At 45.3% G+C, this 23,622-nt stretch overlaps 1 protein-coding gene across 3 annotated transcripts in view; it reads left to right on the forward strand.

Annotated features, from left to right (window-relative positions):
- Positions 1-23,622, forward strand: part of LOC309519245 (uncharacterized protein) — a 97,583-nt gene that overhangs the window by 1,297 nt on the left and 72,664 nt on the right. For 2 of the 3 annotated variants that reach the window (XR_014213769.1, XM_082200041.1), the window contains exons 2-13: positions 2,408-3,443; positions 3,816-4,035; positions 4,877-5,034; positions 6,349-6,450; positions 7,726-7,932; positions 8,878-9,428; positions 10,992-11,295; positions 13,612-13,813; positions 15,114-15,244; positions 16,370-16,480; positions 18,816-19,013; positions 19,635-19,728. Coding sequence is in view for 2 of the 3 variants with exons in the window: in XM_082200041.1 (XP_082056167.1) it covers positions 2,567-3,443; positions 3,816-4,035; positions 4,877-5,034; positions 6,349-6,450; positions 7,726-7,932; positions 8,878-9,428; positions 10,992-11,295; positions 13,612-13,813; positions 15,114-15,244; positions 16,370-16,480; positions 18,816-19,013; positions 19,635-19,728 (3,155 nt within the window). In the remaining variant the exon portion in view is untranslated. The remainder of the gene's footprint in view (positions 1-2,407; positions 3,444-3,815; positions 4,036-4,876; positions 5,035-6,348; positions 6,451-7,725; positions 7,933-8,877; positions 9,429-10,991; positions 11,296-13,611; positions 13,814-15,113; positions 15,245-16,369; positions 16,481-18,815; positions 19,014-19,634; positions 19,729-23,622) is intronic. The other variant, XM_082200042.1, reaches the window with a different exon arrangement.

Below are 23,622 nucleotides of genomic sequence, written 5' to 3' on the forward strand. Positions count from 1 at the left end.
TCTTTGGGAAATGTATCTTTTTGCCCAGGCTTTCCCAAACCCACAAAACTGGACCGTGTTTTATGCACTTGAATTCTCAGGGTTTTTTTTGTTTTTGTTTTATAAGCTGTTATAAGGGTTTCGGGTGGCACTGTGGACTAAACCACTGAGCCTCTTGGACTTGCTGATCAGAAGCTCAATGGTTCAAATCTGTGCGAAAGGGTGAGATCCTGTCGCAACTTCTGCCAACCTAGCAGTTTGAAAGCACACCAGTGCAATAGATAAATAGGTACCCCTGTGGCGGGAAGGTAAACGGCGTTTCCGTGAGCTCTGGTTTCCGTCATGGTATTCTGTTGTGCCAGAAGCGGTTTAGTCATGCTGACCACGTGACCTGGAAAGCTGTCTTTGGACAATCACTGACTTGCTCGGCCTGAAGCGAGATGAGCACCACACCCCATAGTCACCTTTGACTGGACTTAACCATCCAGGGGTCCTTTACCTTTTTTTTTGCCTATACGGTATGCTGTTATACTGATTTTTAGGTTTTCTTTTTGCTTTTGTTTTAATGACATATTGTTTGTTTTTTGCACTGTACACCGCTTAGAGATTTTGGAAATACTAAGTGGTATGTAAATGCTTTTAAATAAAAAATATGATTTTGTAACCCTTACAACAACATTGTAAGGTAGGTCAATATAATTATCCCAGTTTTGGAAGTAGCAGTAGGCTGAGAGAGAGAGAGAAGAGCTTGCCTAAGGCAGGAGTAAAATCAAAGTGGTGTGTTTCCTTATTAGTAGCTCATGCAAGGCAGCTTTCTAGCCTTGTTATATAATATTACAGAATTCTAGGCTTACATGTGCAAAAACCTGGGCATGCAGGAAAATCTGAAGTGTTTTTAATTCTGGTTTTATAGGTGCTAGGGAATATGTACCCTTTATGATTACAAATTTCCAAAATATTCAGTGGGTTGTGTTACCCACAATGGACAAAGTGAGAAGAGTGATTTGAAGCACACCACATGTTCCTTTCTTTCCCAAACGCTTTCTCTCTTAAAAAAAAGAAAAGGCTTAATTAGATTCAGATCAGCTCTTAATAAAAAGGTCAACAGCTGTCGGAGCCAAGCTGTCATGCCTCTTCAGTTGTTTGTGGTTCAGTGTGGCTGATGGAACACCCCTTTTCAATGTAAAACACACTGTCATAGAGAACCTTTGACTTGAAGGTTTCACTAAGCTCCCTTTACAGGGCTCACTTTTTATGTTCCATTTGGTGGAGATATTTTCCATATATGTTGCATTTTCCAACATAGCACCTTTCATGACTGCTGCATCAGATCATTTTTGTTTGTGGTGTTAGGCAATGATGCCTAACGTGAAGTAGCAGTGGTTGTGTGTGTGTGTGTGTGTGTGTGTGTGTGTGTGGATTCAATTTAGCTTGGCATTTGAAAGCGAGCTTACAATATTTGCACTTTCTGACATAGGCAAAGCAAAAACAACTATCCTTCAAAATTTGTGCTTTCCCAAATTTTACAATGCAGTTCTCCAGCCACAAGTAATGTACAAAGTTCCACACATACTAGGGAAATGTTATCCAGCCCTGGGTCTCCAGTTGTTGTCAAACATATACTATTGGAGGTAATTGATTTGCAGAAGTGTGGATGTTAGAGAAAATGGCACACAAAAACCTGCACTTTTCAGGAAATCCGTACTGAACCATAGCTGTCAACTTTTCCCTTTTCTAGCGAGGAATCCTATTCGGAATAAGGGAATTTCCCTTTAAAAAAAGGGAAATGTTGACAGCTATGACTGAAATCATGATAAATTTTCATGAGAACCTTTAGAAAAATAATGATGCACAAACTGATGTGGAAATCTGGGGACTGAGAAAATGAGAAAAGTGAGAGAAACAGAAAGTGATTTAATTTTCCATGCCTACTTGACAAGTAGTGGAACGTGGGTGGCGCTGTGGGTTAAACCACAGAGCCTAGGACTTGCCGATCAGAAGGTCGGCGGTTCAAATCCCCACGACGGAGTGAGCTCTCGTTGCTCGGTCCCTGCTCCTGCCAACCTAGCAGTTCGAAAGCACGTCAAAGTGCAAGTAGATAAATAGGTACCACTCTGGTGGGAAGGTAAACGGCGTTTCCATGCGCTGCTCCGGTTCACCAGAAGCGGCTTAGTCATGCTGGCCACATGACCCAGAAGCTGTATGCCGGCTCCCTTGGCCAGTAAAGCGAGATGAGCGCCGCAAAACCAGAGTCGGAAATGACTGGACCTAATGGTCAGGGGTCCCTTTTACCTTTACCTTACTTGACAAGTAATGCCTAACTTGGCAGTGGCATGCAACCCTTTTCCTTTTGCAAAATTTAAAACTAAAGAGAAGCATTGTGTTCCTCACCACCAACTTTGTGTTTCCCTCTTTCTCTCCCCTTTAGATTCAGGATGATGACATCTTCAGCTAGTCACAACTGAGAGGCTCTGCTGTCAAACTGAGTCAAACTTCTTCTTGCCATTTTCTCCTCCATCCTGCTCAGCTCTCTTGGAAAGTGGACCACACCCTTCTCCTCCCTGGAGAGCTGGTAGCCTCTGTAGTCATGGGGCCAGGCCTATTACTGGCATCTCTGTTCTGTGTGTGCTTCTTGCTGCATGAGGTGGGTTCTCTGAGCCTCACTGAGAACCCTAAGAAACAGAAGGCAGAGCACATGCTCCGCATTAATGAGGTCAATGCAGATAACCCAGGGATTGACACCTTGGAGTATGTGGAGTTGTATCACACAAGTGGCCAGCAGACCCCTCTAGATGGCTACTCCTTGGTCTTTTACAATGGCAAGGGCAATACGGCCTACAAAGTCCAGGATCTCGGGGGCTTTTCCACCAATAACGAAGGCTTCTTCCTCTTGGGGTCCTCTACGGTCATTCCGAAGCCATCGGTGATCCTGCCTAACAACACAATCCAGAACGGGCCAGATGCTATTGCGCTCTATTTTGGGACAAAGAAGCTGCATGAGGGAATGACCGTCACCAACGAAGGGCTGGTGGATGCGTTGGTCCATAAGTCTAAAATGAGTGACAGAGCAGATGAGCTGGTCCGTGTTTTGACCCCGGGTGTGGAGCCTTTCCTGGAGGACCCTTTCTTCAGGACCACAGATGAGGCACTGGAAAGATGCTGGGGGACTGATTCTCATTGGTTCTTCCAAGTGGGTGCGCCTACCCCAGCCATGGATAACCACTGCATCCCTTTTTCTCAGCTGAATGAATCGGCCGTGTTGATCAACGAGGTTAACATTGTGTCGTCCCCTGGAGAGTTTGAGTTTGTCGAGCTACAAGGCCGTCCTTCAACTCAAGTAGATGGCTTGGTACTGGTGTTGATTGAGGGGAGCACCCAAGAGATTTACTTTGTGATGGAAGTGCATGGCAAGACATCCCCTGATGGGCTGCTTCTCCTTGGCCCAGGCCAGTTCAACTCCTCAGGTAGGGCTGGGCTGCTGCTCATGGTGTTGGCATCTTCTCACATACCAAGGGTGGAATGTGTAGCAAGATGTCTTATACCAAGTCAAGCTGTTGGGCCATCTAGTTTAGTACTGTCCAGACCAGGGTTTCCCAAGCTTGGGTCTCCAGGTGTTTGTGGACTACAATTCCCATCATCCCATGACCACTGATCTTGCTAGCTAGGGATGATGGGAGTTGTAGTCCGTTGGAAAGCAAATGGAATGCAAGATAAATCTGAGCACCGTCTCTAGCAATATGGCATTGTGTGTCCATGTGGGTGTTTCCTTGGGCTGATTAACAGGTTGTCTTAATAGGAATAAACCCTCGTTTTTCTTCTCTTGCTTTGACCTCCAGTTGACCTGCCATTCCCCCAGAACTCCAGAAGACCCCTCCTCAGGGCAGGTGCCAATGCTGTTGCCCTGTACAGGGGGACTCCTGCCAGCTTTGCTGAGGGGGCTGCTGTGTCAGCAACAGACCTCCTGGATGCCTTGGTGTACTCTACAGCTGAAAGTGCTGATTTGAAGCTGCAAGATGTCTTGACTCCTGGGAAGCCCCTCTTCCATGCAAGAGAGAGGTGAGAAAAAGAAGGGCAGGGAATTTCTGTGGCCTTCCTTTCCAATAAGGGAGCCCACCACACCGCAGGGCCAGATTTCATGTTCTGTAGCTATTTTATTTATTGAATTTATATTATTTATTTCATAAATTTATGCACCACTGGATTGTAAGAAAACCCCCTCAAAGACAAAACAATAAAATCAAGAAAAGTTCAGAAATATATCCTCATTATCATTATTTTATTTGTATGCTGCCTTTCCATAGTTGAAACTATGCTCAGGCAGCTTACAACATGACAAGATTTACATAATTACAAACATAACAGAAATCATAAACAATAAATAAAATGCATCAAAAAGTACATAACCAAATGGAAACAATTTCCACTAAATCATAAGATCTAAAACTAAAGATACAACAGTAATATCAATAACAGCAACAAGCTCTCTCAACCTCCTGTGAAAAATACTCCAGCCCAAGAATCTGTTCAACAGCCTCAGCTTTTGTAGTTGGAGTCAGTCCCAAAGGAGCCCAAGGGTGGCAAGGCAGCCTAGCTACAAACATGCAAATGAGGGACATCTTGCATAAAGTGATCTATTTACTTTGGGTTGTATCTAATGCTTGACCTCCTCAGAGTAGACTCATTGAAATCTGCGGATGCAACTAACTTAAGCTGCTTAAATTCAGTAGAACTAACTGTATAGGGCTTAGTTTGAGACAACTATCTATTGGTTACCAGTTCATTTCCAGGCCCAATTTAAGGTGCTCACACTAGTGTTTAAAGCATTAAATGATTTAGGCCCCAGTCTATAGCATAAGATTAGTCAGTCAGCTTCTTATCCTGTTAATCTCCATTACAGGTCCCAGCAAAATGATACATCTGTGAATCGCTGTGTCTGTTGCTCCGTCGCCCGGGATCCCTCTGTTTATGCTGTCGGCAAGCCCACGCCTGGGCAATTCAATGACTGTCCCAAGAGATGCTTTGGGCAAACCATTTCCTTCTGCCTTCAAGTTGCAGGTGAGTGCTGCAGCCTCCAGATCAATCAAAGCAGTGTAGATCAGTTACTTTGGGATCTCAGCGTAATGGCTGTATGGCAGGGGTTGGGAATTTCTAACCTGAATCAGGCAGGTGTCCTTATTTGGCCCACAAAACTACCCCCCCCAACCACACCTTCCTGACTGTGTTGTCTTCCATATGAAAATCCAAATTCAATATAGTAATTTCCAACAGATATCTTATTAATAGGCGAGTACGCATGCATTGATCAGTTTTTTGTTGTCTTCTGTATGAAGTCCCAAATTCATTGTAGCAATTTAGAACAGGTATTTTATTAATAAGCATGCACACATATATGTACAACATCAATCAATTTAACATAATCTTCAGTAACTCTTGAAGTTAGACAGCCTCCAGGTTGTCAGTATTGGTGTTGTTGTTTTAAAGCCGCAAGGATCTTGGTGCAGATGTTAGCATTGATTAGAAGAACCTATATTTCTGTGCCAGAAAGGCAGAATGGCACAGTGGTTAGAGTCTCAGACTATGGACTGGGGAGATTCACATTCAAATCCCCACTCAGGTGATGAACACCCTCATCGACCTTGAGCTGGCTACTATCTCAGCCTAAGCTACAGAAAAGGCCTCTCTTCAGGGGTGTTGTAAAGTAAAATGGGTGGTTATAACGGGGGGAGAGAAGGGCTGTGTATGCTTTGATCTAAACTGCTTCCATCTGTGGAACTGGCACGCACCCTCCCTCCAATATTTTTTATTGAATTTTATCCATATAACCCAAATAACCAAGTAGAACTTCATGAGAAAAACTCATGAAAACTAAACCAAACCAAGGGTGGCATGGGATGGTACATTCACAAGAATAAATGAATAAAGCTGGTTGTCTGGATATTTGCAATAGGAAGTCGGGGAGCCCAGAAGTAGGTGGCAGGTGCCAGAGCCAATGCCAGAGCCAACCAATGCTAGTTCTGCAGCCATCTTTATTCCTGCTGAGTTCTGTAAGAGGCAACAGTGAGAGTAAGGAGGAGGAGGCTGACAGGCAGGTTGCAAGAACAAGGCAGGCAGGGAGAGGCAGACTGTGGTTGGTAGGGCAGTGTCTCGTTTGCCTCCACTGGATACAAGCCTTTAAACATACAGTATATGTAGAAAAAGGAAAAGCTAATAATAGAGTCAATGCAGGAATCTCAACATGTGGTTCCCCATCCAGTTTGAAACAGTACTGGACCCTGCTTAGCTATGCAACCGTGCTAGCAGTTTTTATCACTGCATCTTACACATATGTGCATCTGTCCCATGCTGCAACGTTGCCTTGTGTTTCCTAAGATTGTCAGGAAGAGTCCCTGGAGAAAAGCAAGGTACAGATGTTTTTGTCCCAAGCCCTGGATAAACAATGCAACTGTGGAGTATCTCCTGCTTATTTCAAAGGTAAAGTGCTTTTAATATATAAGTCTGGGCTTTGGCCTATTTGAGCTATATTATTATTATTATTATTATTATTATTATTATTATTATTACTATTATTTATTATTATTATTTTAAAAAAACATTTTAAAGGGGGAACATTGGAGGAGGGGAGTGGCAGGACAAAGGGTTAAACCTCTCCAGGGGGTGGTAAGTTTGGGCATCTGTCAGGGCCCCCAAACCAGGAGGCCCCTAACAATGCTACCATTTCCCCTTCGCGCAGTATATTCAGTTAGGGCCATATTCACACCATTCATTTAGAGCACTATGATACCACTTTAAACAGTCATGGCTGCCCTGAAAGAATCATGGGAACTGTGGCTTGTCAAGGGTGCTGAGAGTTGCTAGGAGAACCCCTTTCCCCTCACAGAGCTACACTATTCAGAGTGGTTTTACAAGAAATCCTTCTTCACAGGGAACTATCTTAAGTTCACTCTCCACATTCACTCATCATTTTGCAATTTATTTATTTTTTAGACGTGCTTTCAGAAATTCAGCAGCATTTTCGTGTGTGTACTATGTACATATTTTGGGTGTATTTTTTTTTTAAATAAAATTTAGCAAAGAAAGAAAAGAGAAGGAAAAAGAAAGAAAAGGGTGAAAAACATTCATCAGCTCACATTAAGAATACAGAAGCCATCAATACACCCATCTTAAAATGACCGGCTACATGAGGAGACAAATTCGTGATGGGAAAAGCTATCAATGGCTACTAACTATTATGGCTATGCTCTGCCTCCACAGTTGGAGGCAGCAATGCTTTTGAATGTTTGTTACTGGAAACCACAGGAGGAGAGAGTGATCTTGGGCTTGAATCCTGCTTGCTGGTTTCCCACTGGAATCTGGTTGGCCACTGTGAGAACAGGATTCTGAACTACATGGGCCCTTGGCCTGATCCAGCAGGCCCGTCTTATGTTCTCAAGGACTGTCTCATTTATACCAGCCTGCCTGTACCTTAAGATCTACTTCTGAAGCCCTCTTGAGGCACCAGCCTCCCAAAGTACTTAGGTTATTGAGCACACAGAACACGGCATTTGTGGTGGTGGCCCCACAGTTCTGGATCCCATTCTGATATTAGCCTAGCCCTTTTGCTGGTGGCTCCACCATTGTGGAGTGCAGTCCCATTAGGGAAGTCCTGAATGAAGATATACCGGTTTTAGAAAGTTCTGAGGACATTGTGGAAATACAGGGCTGTAGCTTGAAGGTTATTTCCATTTTTTTGTTTTCTTTTCTCCTCAGATCCTGCTGTAGCCTGTCAGGGCCCACAACTGGTTTTCACTGCTTTCCTGACTGCCAGGTCAACAGAGCAACTCAGCAGCCTGCTGAAGGCCTTCTCGCTTCTCACTGAGAGCAAGGAGGTTCCGCACTTTGGGAAATGGAATGGAACGGCGGTGAAGGCTTGCTTGAGAGATGCTAACATGACAGACGGGCCTCCAGGTACTCCAGGTAATGATGAAACACCAGGCACATGGGTGCTGTACGGCTGGGCAATGATTCATTAGGGAAAGCCAGGCTTTGCTAGGATTTAGCTTTGAAAGGGGTAATTCCCCGCAAAGGAAAATATCTTTTTAAATCGCGTGAAGAGTTTATTTCCCTCCTTATTTTAGTTGTATTGATTTATCTACTGTATATTTTGGAATTTTGGTATGATGGTTGCTGAGGTTGAGGAGCAGCTTTTTGTCTATGTTTGGATGCAGCTGGACGCTATTTTGAATCAAGATGGCGGACTGACATGTTCAAAACTGCCCTGGTTTTAATAACTGGTTTTTGGTTTCTTAGAATTCCTGAGCGATGCCAGCTGTAAGGCTGCTTGTTTATTTTATTTATTTGTTGCTTTTCACACAGGGAGGAATGCCCCAGAGTGACCTAACAGCATTAAAAATCATTTAAACCCTGTAGGAAACAACAATAAAACACAATATCTAAACATGCTCACCTCCCCCCACCAAATGTATAAACCGAAAAACCCCACTAAAATATGAGCGCTAAAGCAGGTCAAAAACCCATACCTCACTACGCTCCCAGTTAATAACCAAAGGCCTGGGTCAACAGAAATGATTCAGCCTGGTGTCTGAAACCAGACAATCATAGTGCCAGGCATATTTTCCTGCGGGGAACATTCTATAAACGGGGAGCCACCACCAAGGAGGCCATTTCTAGTGTTGCCATCCTCCTAACCTTTCTCGGAGAAAGCACTTGGAGAATGGCCTCTGATGGTGAAAACAGAGTCCCCTTCGAAAAAACAGGGCCAAACCCCAAGGATTGGAATTGCCAGGCATTTGTTGTGGTCCAGAAACCAGCAAAGGGGGCGGGGCTGGCATGATCCTGCTACTTCTCTTAAAAAAAACAAACCTCTACATGTTCCGTGTGATGTGACTTTGCTCTTTAAAGTGGTCGTGCCGGAAAGGACAACCAAAGCAACTCCCTTGACTGAGCTGCTTATCAACGAAGTGAATTCAGACAACCCAGGAGGCCGAGAGGACACTGAATACATTGAGCTCTTCTATCCTGGTCAAGCACCATTTGCTCTCCAGGGCTACTGGCTTGTGCTTTACAATGGGAAGAACAACTTGGCTTACAAGGTGATAAACCTGTCGGGCTACAGGACCGACGAGCGAGGCTACTTCCTGGTGGGTAGCACTGGGGTGACCCCCAAGCCCCAGATTGTCCTGCCTGACAATACCATCCAGAACGGACTGGACGCTGTGGCTCTCTACCGCAGCAATCCCAACGCCACCTACAAAATGAACATGCCCCTAACCAATGTGGGGCTGGTGGATGCCCTCGTCTACAAGGCCCGGGGCTCGGACAACGCTGACAAGCTGCTTGCTGTGCTTGCCCCAGGCCAGAGGGTCTTGCTTGAAGATGATTCTCACAGCAGCCAAGACGAGTCCCTCAGCCGATGTTACAGCCTGCGGCCGAGAGACCACAGCAGCTTCCAGGTAAGTGGCAGGATGCTGGCTTTGGCCAGAAGGAGCCCTGAGTTGTAACGCTGGAAGCTGACATGTGCCATTGCTCTCTCTAGTTCGGTGTTGTTGCCAGCAGGGTGGACTCTGCACCAGCCTTTGCCAACCTGGTTCCCTCTAGATGTTTTGGGCTACCGTTCTCATCTGAGCCAAATCCCAAACATCCGGAAGGCACCGGGTTGTCAAAGGCTGCTCTTCAGTGGTTGGCAGTGACTGGCAAGTGCTGTCTCTTTTAGATAGGAATGTTTTCCAGCCCAATCTGGAAATGTTGGGGGTTAAACTTTGGGATCTTTTACATGAGAAACCTTAGCTGTAGACTCCCTTCTTTCCTCCAGCAAGATTAAGACAGCAAATATGCCTTAAGTCCCCCCCCCCCCATTTTATCCTCCCTACAAGCCAAAGTTGTCCAGTGGGCTTCATTGTTGAGTGGGGATTTGAACCTGTGTTTCTTCAGTCTTAGCCCATCACCCTAAACCCAGGGGTAGCCAATGTACTGCCCTCCAGATGCTGTTGGAATGCAACTCCCATCATTCCTGACTTCCAAGATACTTTATCCCTACAGCTGTGGTTTCCAACCTTCTTTCTCCACACACCACTTAAGAATTTATTATCATCTTGGTAGACCACTTAATGATTTTTCTGCCCATTGTAGCAATTGTAAAACGCTGTTCGAGATCCAACATGATTTTATTGTATTTTTATTGCTTCTTTTCTTTCTGATATTGTATGACAGTTTGAATTCCCTGTAATTCAGAGAGCAATACAATATAAGAAATAAAAGAAGCAATTAAAATGCAATGTTAAAAAACCCCAATATGAGTGTTTAATACGGATGTGCCACAGGCCACCTAGCATAAGAACACAAGAAAAGAATGTTGGGTCAGGCCAATGGCCTATTTATTATGGCATCCTGTCCTCACAGTGGCCAACCAGATGCCTGTGGGACACCAGCGAACAGGATTCAAACACAATAACACTCTTCCCTCCTCTGGTTTCCAGCAGCTGGTATTCAGAAACATTGCTGCCTCTAACCACCCACTGTGGCTAATAGCCATCAATACAGTGGTGCCTCGCAAGATGAAAAGAATCCGTTCTGCGGTTTTTTCGTCTTGCAAAGCAAGCCCATTGACGGATTAGCGCTATTAGCGGCTTTTAGCGGCTTATCGGATCAGCTGATTAGCGGCTTAGCAGCTTAGAAAAAGGGGGGGAAGGGAAAAAACCCCGCAGGAACTCACAAGACATTGTCGTCTTGCAAAGCAAGCCCATAGGAGATTCGTTTTGCGAAGCACCTCCAAAACGGAAAACTCTTTCGTCTAGCGAGTTTTCCGTCTTGCGAGGCATTCGTCCAGATTGGGAAGCCCTGCTCTACACCTTGACTTATTCTTTAATTATCATTTATTCAATGTATCAGTCGTTTTTTCCTTCCAAAAGCAACTTACAACCCAAGTCTGTTTTAAAACCAAATGCACAGAGGTTAGAAACGTTATTAGAATATGTAATATTTCAGGCCTAGCAAGTCTTTGTGGGTTTCTCCTGCAGGTAACAGAAATGACTCCTTCCCAGGAAAATGCTTGCCCACCTCCTGGCTCAAATTCCACAGAGGAAACACCCCAGAACCACTCAGTCGTAATCAATGAACTGGGCATGGCCAACCACACCATTCTGTACCGATTCATTGAGCTGAAAGGCAATCCTGGTGTCAGCTTGAAAGGGTACACATTGATGTTCTTTTCTGGGCACAATGCCATACCATACAGCACTATTCATCTGCAGGGCACATTTGGAAGCAATGGTTTGTTCCTCATCTTGCCAGAAGGACAGTCCAAGACTATCAAGCCTCACGGTATGACATTGACCCTGGGGTGGATGAATTTGTCAGTTCAAGCTTCTGTCGCTTGCTCATTTCCCCCCCAACCTTAAATTCATTTCTCCACATTTCTGAAGCAATCTGCAGATTTTTAATTCAGCCACGTTTTAGTGAAGATACCTCCTAATAAGCATGTTATTCAATGCAATTTTAACTAATATATATTTTCCCCCAAGCAGTTTCCCATAATTCAATTTTGTATGTTTTCACTACTATAGTCATTTTTATGCACGCTTTCCCCTAAGTTGCTAAAAACTGTCCACACTTTACAAGAGTATATTGCAAAAATTGGAGAAGTGTGGGTTTCGGAAAACAGGTGTGTTTTGGTTTGCATATTGATTTGAGAAGCGCAAATAAGATGGCTTCTCAATAAAACGCAAACAAAAATTGAATTTCTACCCTATCCATAGTTGACACACAGATAACCTTTTTCTGCTCAGCTTCCACAAATTGAAAAGCTTAATGGGCCCATGCAGCCCAAAAGCTCGGCAGCTGATTTACCAGGTTGCAATCTCAGGGTGTAGAGGAGTGCATGTGAATTGCACAGGAAATGTGGATTGCACAGAAAGATCCATACCATTCACCCTGCTGGGTAATGTTATTAACGAACTCCCCTGCTGTGTAAGAGACATTGGGCCCATCTGCGCTATATATTTAAGGCAGCATTGTACCACTTTAGCAGTCATGGCTTCCTTCCAGAGAATCCTGGGAATTGTAGTTTGTTAAGAGTGCTGAGAGTTGTTAGGAGACCCCTATTTCCCTCACAGAGTTCCTTAAGAGGGGTAATTTATTGTTAAGCCGCTCTGGGAGTTGCAGCTCTGTGTGAGGGAAATAGGGGTCTCCTAGCCTTTCTCAGCACCCTTAACAAACTACAGTTCCCGTGGTTTCCCGACGTGGGTCTCCGCTTCGCCGTAGCCGGCGACCCGTTTCCGCGGAGCTTCCCCTTCAGCAGCTGAAGGAGACCGCCATTGCCGTTCTTTGAACTTTCTGTGTGTATGGTGATGGTATTTTGTATGTTTGGTGGTTTATTTGTTCTTTAAAAAATTGCAATAAATATTTTATATATATAAAAAAAACAAACTACAGTTCCCAAGATTCTTTGGAGGAAGTTGTGGCTGTGTAAAGTGCTGTGTAAAGTGCTTTAAATGTAGAGGGCCTTCCCCACACTTAGGAATCTGCCTTATACAGTCAAACCTCGGCTGTCAAACGTGTTCCGTTCCGGAAGCCTGTTCTGCTTCCAAAATGTTCGACAACCGAGGTGTGGCTTCTGATTGGTTGCAGGAGCTTCCTGCACTCAAGCGGAAGCTGCGTTGGACATTTGGCTTCCAAAAAACCTTTGGAAACCGGGACACTTACTTCCAGGTTTTCAGCGTTCGGGAGCTCAAACGTTCCAGAATGGAAGCGTTCGGAAACTGAAATTTGACTGTATTGAGTCAGATTGTTGGTCCCTCTAGCTCAGCATTGTCAACACTAACTGGCAATGGCTCTCCAGCATAGCTGTCAACCATCCCTTATTTGGTGGGAAAATCCCTTATCCCAGCGCTGTGTCCTGCTGCTGTCCCTTATTGATGATGTCCCTTAAATTTCCCGGGTTTCAAAGGAAGCAGCTCTTCTCCCTCCCTCCCTGCCGGCGAGGGAGGAGGGAGACTCCAACTGTGTTGCTTGGCTGCGTTGCTCACCCAATAAGGAGTCTAAGAACGACTGGGGGGGTGGAGCTTGCATGCCTTGTGCTGATCAAATCGGCCGCGTTGTTTGGGGACTTGCCTTTGCTCAGCGCTTCCCAGCGTAGAGGTGACGGTGGTTTCCCTTGCTGCATCTCCTTTGCCGGGTTGCTGTGCTGTGGGAACCTCCGCTTGAGGCTTTGTTTGGCTGCTGGCTGGGCTTTCTACCTTTGGCTTGGAGGGGCTCAGAAGTTGAACATACCTGTGCTCGGAAAATCCCTTATTTTGGCTGCTAATACCTTATTTTCGAGGCTGCTGGTCCCTTATTTTCAAATCTGTAAGTTGACAGCTATGCTCTTCAGGGTTTTGGACAAGAGTCTTTTCCCAGTCCTACCAGGAGATGCCAGGGATAGAACACTTCACTATGCCCCTTTCTCATCTCTCATGCACATGTGGATGTGGTGGCATACTTTGCAAGCTAGAGATGCGTGTTGGCCAAAGGGTAGAGGCCATTTTGAACATCTGGAGAGCCGCAGGTTCTCCACCTAACTCTTCAGTTGTCAAGAAGCAGGAAGGAGAAGACTCACACATTCCTTGGTTTTGACTGTGTTTATACCATCTGTGTTTCCAGAGCAGCATGTGATGCCCTCTGTTTGGAGCAATCCCTCCTTGCAACAAGTGACCCATTCTGTGGCACTTTCCAGGCATGCTCTTAACGGCACTATGGAGGAGCACCTCAAAGATGTTGCAGTTTATACATGGGAGACGGGTGCAAGCCAAGCTCATCCTCGTCTTTCTGAACCGATCCACTTTGTAACTAGGGAAGGAGGCAGGTGAGGTTTATTGCATTTCTATCCCAATATTGGGAGTGCTCTTTCAAAAAAAACATTTTAAAAAGTGTCCTCTCTTCCTTTTGGCTATGGGGAAGGGCTGTGAACAGGGGCAAAAGGCTCTACCGTTATTCAGAACTTGCTTTCTGACATTATTGTACAGTGGTACCTCGGGTTACAAACACTTCGGGTTACAGACTCCGCTAACCCGGAAGTAGTACCTCGGGTTAAGAACTTTACCTCAGGATGAGAACAGAAATCGCGGGGCGGCAGCAGTGGGAGGCCCCATTAGCTAAAGTGGTACCTCAGGTTAAGAACGGTTTCAAGTTAAGTATGGACCGCCGGAACGAATTAAGTACGTAACCAGAAGTACCACTGTATATCAAAATGTAATTGGCTGCATCCTGTTGTGTCTTCATCATGCTATCTATGGGACCTCCAATTGGTTAGCATGTGAAGTTAGCTTTACCTCTTAACAATAAAGAGCCAAAAGGAGGTGCTGATCATAGAGAGGAATTCTGGACTTGGAGAGAGACAGACTTAAAGAAGGACAAGAGGAGAGAGTATGGCTGTGTTCACACACGTAATGCTAAACTATGGTTTACCACTACATGCAGCAGCAGAAAAGATCCCACACAAATCTCAGGCTTGCAGGCAGTCCTACCCTCCCCCTGCACAGCCAGAGTTCATTTCCTTTTCCACAATTCCTGAATGTTTGTTCCAACCCCTGGCCTCTGGTTGGCATGTAACAAGAAGTCACTTTTCATGGAAAAGGAAGCTAGGCTCACTTCCAGGTGACTTATTTATGTGTCCAGTTCTGGGCACTGCAGTTAAAGAAGGATATTGACAAGCGGCAAAGGGTACAGAGGAAGGTAACCAAGATGATAAAAGTGTCTGGAAACCAAGAGAGTTTGACATGCTTTGCCTGGAGAAGAGAAGAATGAGAGGTGGTATGGTAGCCATCTTCAGTATGGGAAGGGCTGTCACACAGGAGATGGGCCAAGCTTGTTTCCTGCTGCTCCAGAAGGTAGGATCCGAACCAATGGATTCAAATAACAAGCAGAGGTTGTATGGCCATATGTCAGGAATTCTTTAGCTTTGATTCCTGCATTGCAGGGGGCTGGACTAGATGTCCCTCGAGGTCCCTTCGAAATCTACCGATCTATGATTTTATGAAGTAGAAGGGGGAAGGTTATGTTGTTTTTCTTTAACATATGCAATAAATTGATGCCAAGTTGAAATAAATGTATATGTTTTTGAAATCTCACGGGGAACTCTCGTTGATTTTCTGTTTCCTTTGCAGACCGCTGTCCTTGAGTCGCTGTCCCTCCTGCGACAAAATCTATGCAGTCTCTGACCCCACTCCTGCCTCGGAGAATCACTGCCCACAGGAATCTCTCTTCCTGAATCTTGAAATCTGCCTGCTGACTCCCAGTAAGAGAAGTTTATCTTCTTTTTCTTGTGAGGGTGGAAAGGTGATATAGGATACTGCTGACCTCCAAACAAAAGAACAGGCAGTGTATTCAGGAAAGCCAGTGTGGCCACAGTGTCACACTAGGGCATGGATTGGCAAACTAAGGCCTGGGGACCGGATCCGGCCCAATCGCCTTCTAAATCTGGCCCAGGAATCAGCTTGTTTTTACATGAGTAGAATGTGTCCTTTTATTTAAAATGCATCTCTGGGTTATTTGTGGGGCATAGGAATTTGTTCATTCCCCCCCCAAAAAAAATATATAGTCCGGTCCCCCACAAGGTCTGAGGGACAGTGGACCGGCCCCTTGCTGAAAAAGTTTGCTGACCCCTGCACTAGGGCATGGGGGACCAGGGTTCAAATCCCCACTCAACCATGAAGCTAACTGGGTGACCTTGGGCCAGTTGTTACCTCTCAGCCTAACCCACATCGCAGGGTGGTTGTGACGATGAATTAAAACTTTGTAACGAAACCCTGTAAAGAAAACATAAAGGGGGAGGGAAATGTTAAGACTGCTGTATTGAGCTGTCCTACGTCTGTTATGTTCATAACATTTGTTTAATTTTTAATTTTCACCTTAGAAACATTTAATAAATAAATACAGTGGTGCCTCGCAAGACGAAATTAATCCGTTCCGCGAGTCTCTTCGTCTAGCGGTTTTTTCGTCTTGCGAAGCAACCCTATTAGCGGCTTAGCGCTATTAGCAGTTTAGCGGCTATTAAAGGCTTAGCGGCTATTAAAGGCTTAGCAGATTAGCGGCTAAAAGACTATTAGCGGCTTAGAAAAGGGGGGGGAGCGGAAAAAAATCGGAACACTTGCAAGACGTTTTCGTCTTGCAAAGCAAGCCCATAGGGAAAATCGTCTTGCGAAGCAGCTCAGAAACGGAAAACCCTTTTGTCTAGCGGGTTTTCCGTCTTGCGAGGCATTCGTCTTGCGGAGCACCACTGTATTTGTTTTAAAAATTGATTTTTTAAAAGAAAAGTAAAGAAAAGAGCATTGGCCCTCTCTGCTGTGTGTTTTGCATGAACCACGTTGTTGCAAAGGGGATTGGCTCAATATCTCTTAATTCCTCCTCCTCCTCCTGGCAGATTGTTCCATGTGGCCTCAGAACCCACAGATGTTGGCAAGTCTCCAGCAAGCATTAGTGAGATCCATGGAGGAGAGCTGCTTCTGTGGCATCTGCCAATGCTACCTACACGGTCTGTGTCAAAATGTCATCCAACTTTCATAGGAACTTAAGATTTGTTAGCTGCCTAGTGCAGACAGCTGTTGCTGCAGCTCACAAAGTTTATATGAGTCAGGTGTGGGGAACCCTTAGGCCTCCTGATGAACTTCAACTCCCATCATCCCTGGTCCTGCTTGCTGGGGCGTATGGGAGTTATAGTTCTGTAACCTCTGGAGGGCCACCAATTCCCCTTCCCTTGTATAAATAATTTTCACATATTTACTTTGAGAGGTGTTTTTGTTTTCCTCCCTGCTTTCTTTTAGAAGAGGCTTAATAGACTTTTGTATTTAAATCTACCTTTGGGTAAAGAATGTCGGATGGATTTTAAATTGATACTGCTACTTTAAATTTTTTATTATTATTATTCATTTATTTATTTAAAAGAATTGTGATACATTTGATTTTGTGGTTTGGTTTGCTGGCCTGAAGTGTTTTATGCTGCTCTTTTCAGCTTCAGTATTTTAGGGTCGCCTAACAATGCTTTGCACCCTTAGCAAACTACAATTCCCAGAATGCTTTGGGGGGGGGGAAAGCAGTTCAAGTGCTTTAAATGTATGGTGCAGATGCAGCTCCGGTTGTACAAATGGCGCTTTAAACAGACCAAAAAAAGCAGACAGCCCATCAGAATTACAATGGGGGCAGGTATACAAGTCACCTGGAGCCAGTGTAAAGTAGTGGTTAGAAGTGTTGGACTAGGGCCTGGGAGGTAAAGTAAAGGTAAAGGTACCCCTGCCCGTACGGGCCAGTCATGACCGACTCTGGGGTTGCGTGCTCATCTCGCTTAAGAGGCTGGGAGCCAACGCTGTCCGAAGACACTTCCGGGTCACGTGGCCAGCGTGACGAAGCTGCTCTGGCGAGCCAGCACCAGCGCAGCGCACAGAAACGCCCTTTACCTTCCCGCTTGTTATGTACTGAGTTGAATAGGATCCAAAATGCAGCAGTCTGATTGGTCCTAGAACAATAGGATCCAAAATGCAGCAGTCTGATTGGTCCTAGAACAATAGGATTCAGAATGCAGCAGTCTGATTGGTCCTAGAACAATGCAGCAGTATGATTGGTTGGCAGGACCCACCCAATCCGGCTCCAGATAGAAGTGAATCCACAACCTGATTGGCTTACAGTAGAATTCCGGAATTAGCCAATCATGTGCAGCCCATTGTGTAAATAATGTATATAAAGCAGATACTGTGAGGGGACATTCATTCATTCCTCCTCACCACTATGAGCTGAATAAAGAGCATGAAATCACTTTGCGACTCTGAGTATATTTCACCGCTATAAAGTGGTACCTATTTATCTACTTGCACTTAGGGGTGCTTTCGAACTGCTAGGTGGGCAGGAGCTGGGACGAACGACGGGAGCTCACCCCGCCGCGGGGATTCGAACCGCCAACCATACGATGGGCAAGTCCTAGGCACTGAGGTTTTACCCACAGCGCCACCTGCGTCCCTAGGGCCTGGGAGACCAGGGTCCAAATCCCCTCAGCCATGAAGCTTGCTTAATTATCTTCAGTCAGCGACTGTCTCGCAGCCTAGGCTACCTCACAGGGCTGTTGTGAAGATAAAACTGAGAGAAAGAGAGTGCTGTGTATGCTACCTTGAGCTCTTGGGGGGGGGGGAGTGGGATAGAAATGTAACAACAACAACTCACATCTAATAAAACTTACTGAAACAGGAAATATTGAGAGCTAGTGTGATGTAATGCTTGACTATGACATGGGAGACCAGGGTTTGAATCCCCACTCAGCCATGACAATCACCAGGTGATTTTGAGCCAACCCAACATCTCTCAGTTTAACCTCCCTCCCAGGGTTGTTGTGAGGGTAAAAATGGTGAAGATAAAAATAGAACTCCTTAGAAGAAAGGTGTAAAAAAAAATAAAGAAAAAATCAGAAGAGTGAAGTTAACAGGAGTGAAGCAGGGGCAAAGGATCATGGTGGTTAGGTACCGTATATCTGTAGACACTCTTCTTTCACACAACCTTGTCTTTCTGTTACAGCCCTATCCTAGGTTTGGTTTGATGCTATATAACCCCGCCCCGCCCCCCGCTCTCTCTTTGGTAATTCTGAACTGAACCAGACCCCCGCTGCTCCAACTACTGACAGTAAGCGCTGTTTGACAGTGGAATTTGCTGCCAAGGAGTGTGGTGGAGTCTCCTTCTTTGGAGGTCTTTAAGCAGAGGCTTGACAACCATATGTCAGGAGTGCTCTGATGGTGTTTCCTGCTTGGCAGGGGGTTGGACTCGGTGGCCCTTGTGGTCTCTTCCAACTCTATGATTCTATGATTCCTCTTTTTTGTCTTCCCATATAGGGGTTACATTCACCTGCCTTAATTCCACCCTGAAAGTCTCTGGCCAGGTGTGGGCCAGGTCACCTGAGCAGCGTCAGCGCCTCGTTCAGTGGCATTCTCACTTTTCCTCAAGTCCCCACCCCTTTGCCGTGGACGGGAAGCCCCTCAAAGCGAATGCTGCATGTGCATCTCTGGGGAAAACAGCGCAGAGGTCTGAGGGTGAGCGGATGGGGAAATGGCCCACATGGCTGCGAGGAAGTGGCGACACGAGAAGCGCCCAGATTATTTTGTTTGACTTTAAAATTAAATAATACTGACAGAACATTAAAACAAGCTAACTAATACCAAACAATCAAAACATTCCAGATATCATGTTGGGAGGCGGGGATGGGTGGGTAGGAAGATACATAGATGAACAGTTTATCCTCATTGCATACTTTGGAAAGAATAACATCTATTCTGTGTAGATTCTCTCCAACCTGCATACACCAAATGACAATGAGGATGTAAATTCACCTGTAGGTCGTGTTGCTTAGTGATCATTGTGGTGTAGCAGGAAAATATATTAAATATATAAATTTATATGTGTACTTTACCTTTATGTATGTAAAGGTAAAGATTATGTTGGGGTTTGAATCGTTTTAGTGTTTAAAAACCTTTAATAAATACATTTTTTAGCGGAGGCTAAAAATGTTCTGTTCGGCAGTGGCGCTCTGTTGAGATGCCTGAAATTGAACCTGTCTCTTGAACCTGTCTCTAGAAAGCTATCTCCAAAGCTGTAGGGAGCTCACCAAGACAGACTGATAATAATTATTCCCCCTCCTTTTCTTTTTTTCTTAGCTTCATTTCAAGCCTGGGAGATTGCTCTCATTGTTGTGGGGTCCATCTTTCTTGTACTGCTGTTAGCTGGAACAGCTTTCTATTGCATCAAAAGGTAAGGAGCAACGGCAGTTCTGCTTTCCGGTTTGTGTGCCAGCCTTTGCCTGAGCCCCCTGAATATTTTGGAGGGTCTAACAAACCAGATTGAAATTCCACTGCAGTTCTTACTCTGCCATACACAGCCCTCCTACCCGTCTGCTCTCCTAGTGCTTGGGAGATCAACTAGAGACCACCTAGAAGGGTGAATTATGGACTGTAAAAGTGGGTAATTGGCACTCATTCTTCCTGGCACTGGAAAGCCATGAAATTGAGGCAGGCTCAATTAAAAAATTAATTTAAAATTGTTAATAATGATAATAATAAATTTTATTTATATCCCGCCCTCCCCAGCTGAAGCCGGGCTCAGGGCGGCTAACAACAATAAAACAGTATAAAAGTATAGCATAAACAACACTCTAAAATCATTCATTATAAAATTAATTGATTCAGGCCACTGGCAACCATTGGGCCAGAGCTCCGCGAAGATTGCCGAGGGAGGGAGTCAGGCTGTGCCCTGGCCAAAGGCCTGGTGGAAGAGCTCTGTCTTGCAGGCCCTGCGGAAAGATGTCAAGTCCCGCAGGGCCCTGGTTTCTTGTGACAGAGTGTTCCACCAGATCGGAGCCACAGCCGAAAAAGCCCTGGCTCTAGTTGAGGCCAGCCTAACTTCTCTGTGGCCTGGGACCTTCAAGATGTTTTTATTTGAAGACCGTAAGTTTCTCTGTGGGGCATACCAGGAGAGGCGGTCCCGTAGGTACGAGGGTCCTAGGCCGTATAGGGCTTTAAAGGTTAAAACCAGCACCTTAAACCTGATCCTGTACTCCACCGGGAGCCAGTGCAGCTGGTGTAGCACCGGGTGAATGTGATCTCGCAGCGAAGACCTCGTAAAGAGTCTCGCTGCAGCATTCTGCACCCGCTGGAGTTTCTGGGTCAGTCTCAAGGGCAGCCCCACGTAGAGCGAGTTACAATAATCCAGTCTGGAGGTGACCGTCGCGTGGATCACAGTGGCTAGGTCAGGGCGAGAGAGGTAAGGAGCCAACTGCTTAGCTTGGCGGAGATGGGGAAATGCCGCCTTTGTTATAGCTGCAATCTGCGCCTCCATGGAAAGGGAGGTGTCGAAGATTACACCCAAACTCTTAACGCACGGTGCTGGCACTAATTGCGCCCCCGCAAGAGATAGGAGTTGCCCCCCCAATCCCATATGTTTTCCAATATGTTTTAGTTCTTATCATTTTATACTATATTTTAATGTTGCATTACAATTTTCATTTTCATTTTTTGCTTAGTGAGCCATCCAGAAAGTGGAGTTGCTGTATAAAAGCAGTAAAATAATAATAGCAAAGATAAATGTACATTAGACCTACTATGTTAATGGCCCGGTTCTAATGATCTGAATAAGCCGTGTGCCCTTGGAATGTAGCCTCTTCTCTCCTTCCTTTGTGGCACACCTGAACGCGATGCAGAAGTCTCCAATTGGCCATTGTTTCCTGATTCTTCAGGAAACAATGGTTCCTAGCTTCAGAGCAAGCCAGTTTAAACCATGGTTAGAAGTTAATCTAAGATCCTGGCTTGTTCTGAAGGTGGTAACCATAGTTTCTTGGTTTGGAGAAAACAGGAGGTCTCTTGAATGCAAGGGCACAAAGCTCATTCCTGTCTTGCTTTATTAAGCTGAGATATGACCATCCAGAGGCAGCCATTGCCTAGCTGTTTGTGAAAGAAAAGGAGGGAGAAAAAGAAGAATCAGCTAAGAAGGAACAAGAAGAGTTCCTCAAATCTTCAGTGCAATAAATTGTAATTTATTAAGCCTAACATGTTTTGCTTAAAAACGTGAAACAAAGCACTCTGTGTTCTCCATGTACTCTGTTACAAACTAATTCCTCAGCAGTACAGAGTGTGTTTGTTTTACAGTTCCCCTAACAAACGTGTTAGCCTCAGTTAGTTATAATGTCACACTCCTTTATGGTAGGGTTCTCTTTATGTAAATTTACAAGGGAAGTTTGTGTACATTACGCAGAATCCATCCTAATGGTCCTCCCCCCACCCCATTTTGCTTCCTGCAACTTTCTGCTTCCTCACTTGGAAATTCAAGCATGTTGCAGTAGCTGCTTAAAACGTTTTAACTAAACTAAAAAACCCGAAGGGGCTTTTCAACAAGCTTCCCCACAACTCAAGTTCCCGTTTCCTCCACCCCTTTGTGTGTCTGTTTTTGCTGTGTTGCTTTATTTTGTCTGTCTACAGCAGGGTTTTTCAGACTCTAGCATGGCAAGTCTTCTTCTACTCAGCCTGTTTCAGGAAATGAAATGCTTTAAAGCTTTCTGGGTATAAGGGACTAACTCTACATTACTTTAAATCCAATGCTTGAAGTGATATCAGGTGTCCATTTGTCATCAAAGAAATTGAAGCTCTGGGGTGTATCCAACTAAGTCCTCCTCAGAGTCGGCCCATTGAAATTAATGATAAGTGGACTATGTCTTAATGACTAAATGACTCAGGCCTCAAATATCTGAAGAACCACCTCCTTCCCTACAGACCATCTCAGGTGCTGAGGCGGCAGTGTGGGAGAGGACCTTCTCTGTGGTGGCCCCTAAGCTGTGGAACTCCCTCCCCACAGAGGTGTGTCTGGCACCTTCATTGTGCAGCTTCTGGTGAATGATGACAAGGCACCTCTTTACCCCCGGCTTCTGACACTTGAGGTGTATAGTTTTAGGAGCCACTTTCTTTTTTATGTTCGGAACTTGTTTTAGACTGTTTTTAATCTTGTGTTTTAATGTTGTAACCCACCCTGGGACCTTAGGATGAAAGGGAGGGTATAATAAACACTTTTAATGGGTCTACTCTGAGTAGGACTAACATTGGGTACAACACTCTGTTTGTGTTGTTCCAAATAGGGACCACAATGCTGCAGGAGGGAAGGTTTAACGCTTTCCTCCTCCGCTAACATCCAGGGGGGAAATGCAGGTGTGGGGGGAAAATAGATGCATCTGCATGGCAAATAGCAACAGTAAAATCCTCCCATTGGCATCCCATTGGAGATGCTTCCAGATTGCTGCTGCTTTGGGGTGGATTCAAATCACATACCGGCAAATGCAGGTTGTGCAATTAAAGTGGATTTGATGCTCTTGTGCAACGAACTGACTTCCCCAATTCTCCACCGCAATGCTCTCATTCTCTTGCTCAGCCTTCGTCCTTGCCTCAAGTTCAGCATCAGCAGGCACCACCCTTAAGCAGCTGCAAAGCGGCCCTTCCTGACACATCCCACCCCCCGCTGCTTTTGGTGCATGCAACAGACATCGTGATTTTTGTGCCCAAATGGGGAATGCAGAGGTTGTGAATGTGATGTTCTCCAGATGTAGCTGGACTCCAGCTCCCATCAGCCCCAACCGGCATGGCCAAAGGCCAGGGGTGATGATGGGAGTTGTGGTCCCACAACATACGGGTGGCTGCCTGATGTTCATCAGACAGACATGGGAAGCTGCCTTCTATCGACTCCATCTAACTCAGTATTGTCTCTGCATTGATGGCAGCCGCTCTCCAGGGTTTCAAGCAGTGCTCTCTCCTAGTCTTACCTGGAGATGCTAGGGATTGAACCTGGGACATTCTGCATGCAAAGCAGATGTCCTGCCATTGAGCTAACATCAGTGGCATCCTTCTTTAGCAGCAAGCCCTCCCATCTGCCCCCACCTCCAGCCATAAATAAACAGGAGGGGAAAAAGGGCTGCCTGCTGATATTTGGATCTGTGCAGACATAGGGGTGCTTATTAGGCCCCCTTCATACATGGATTTGGTCCTGTTCTACGATTCAGGAAAAAGACCCTGAGTTGCAGGGGGTTGGATTAGATTACTCTTTGAGTCCCTTCTAACTATACAGTTTTCTGAGTCTAAGAATAAATTCCATGCCTGTACTGACACCCCC

Source organism: Podarcis vaucheri, assembly GCF_965113315.1.
Source record: "Podarcis vaucheri genome assembly, chromosome: 14".
Lineage (NCBI taxonomy): Eukaryota > Metazoa > Chordata > Lepidosauria > Squamata > Lacertidae > Podarcis > Podarcis vaucheri.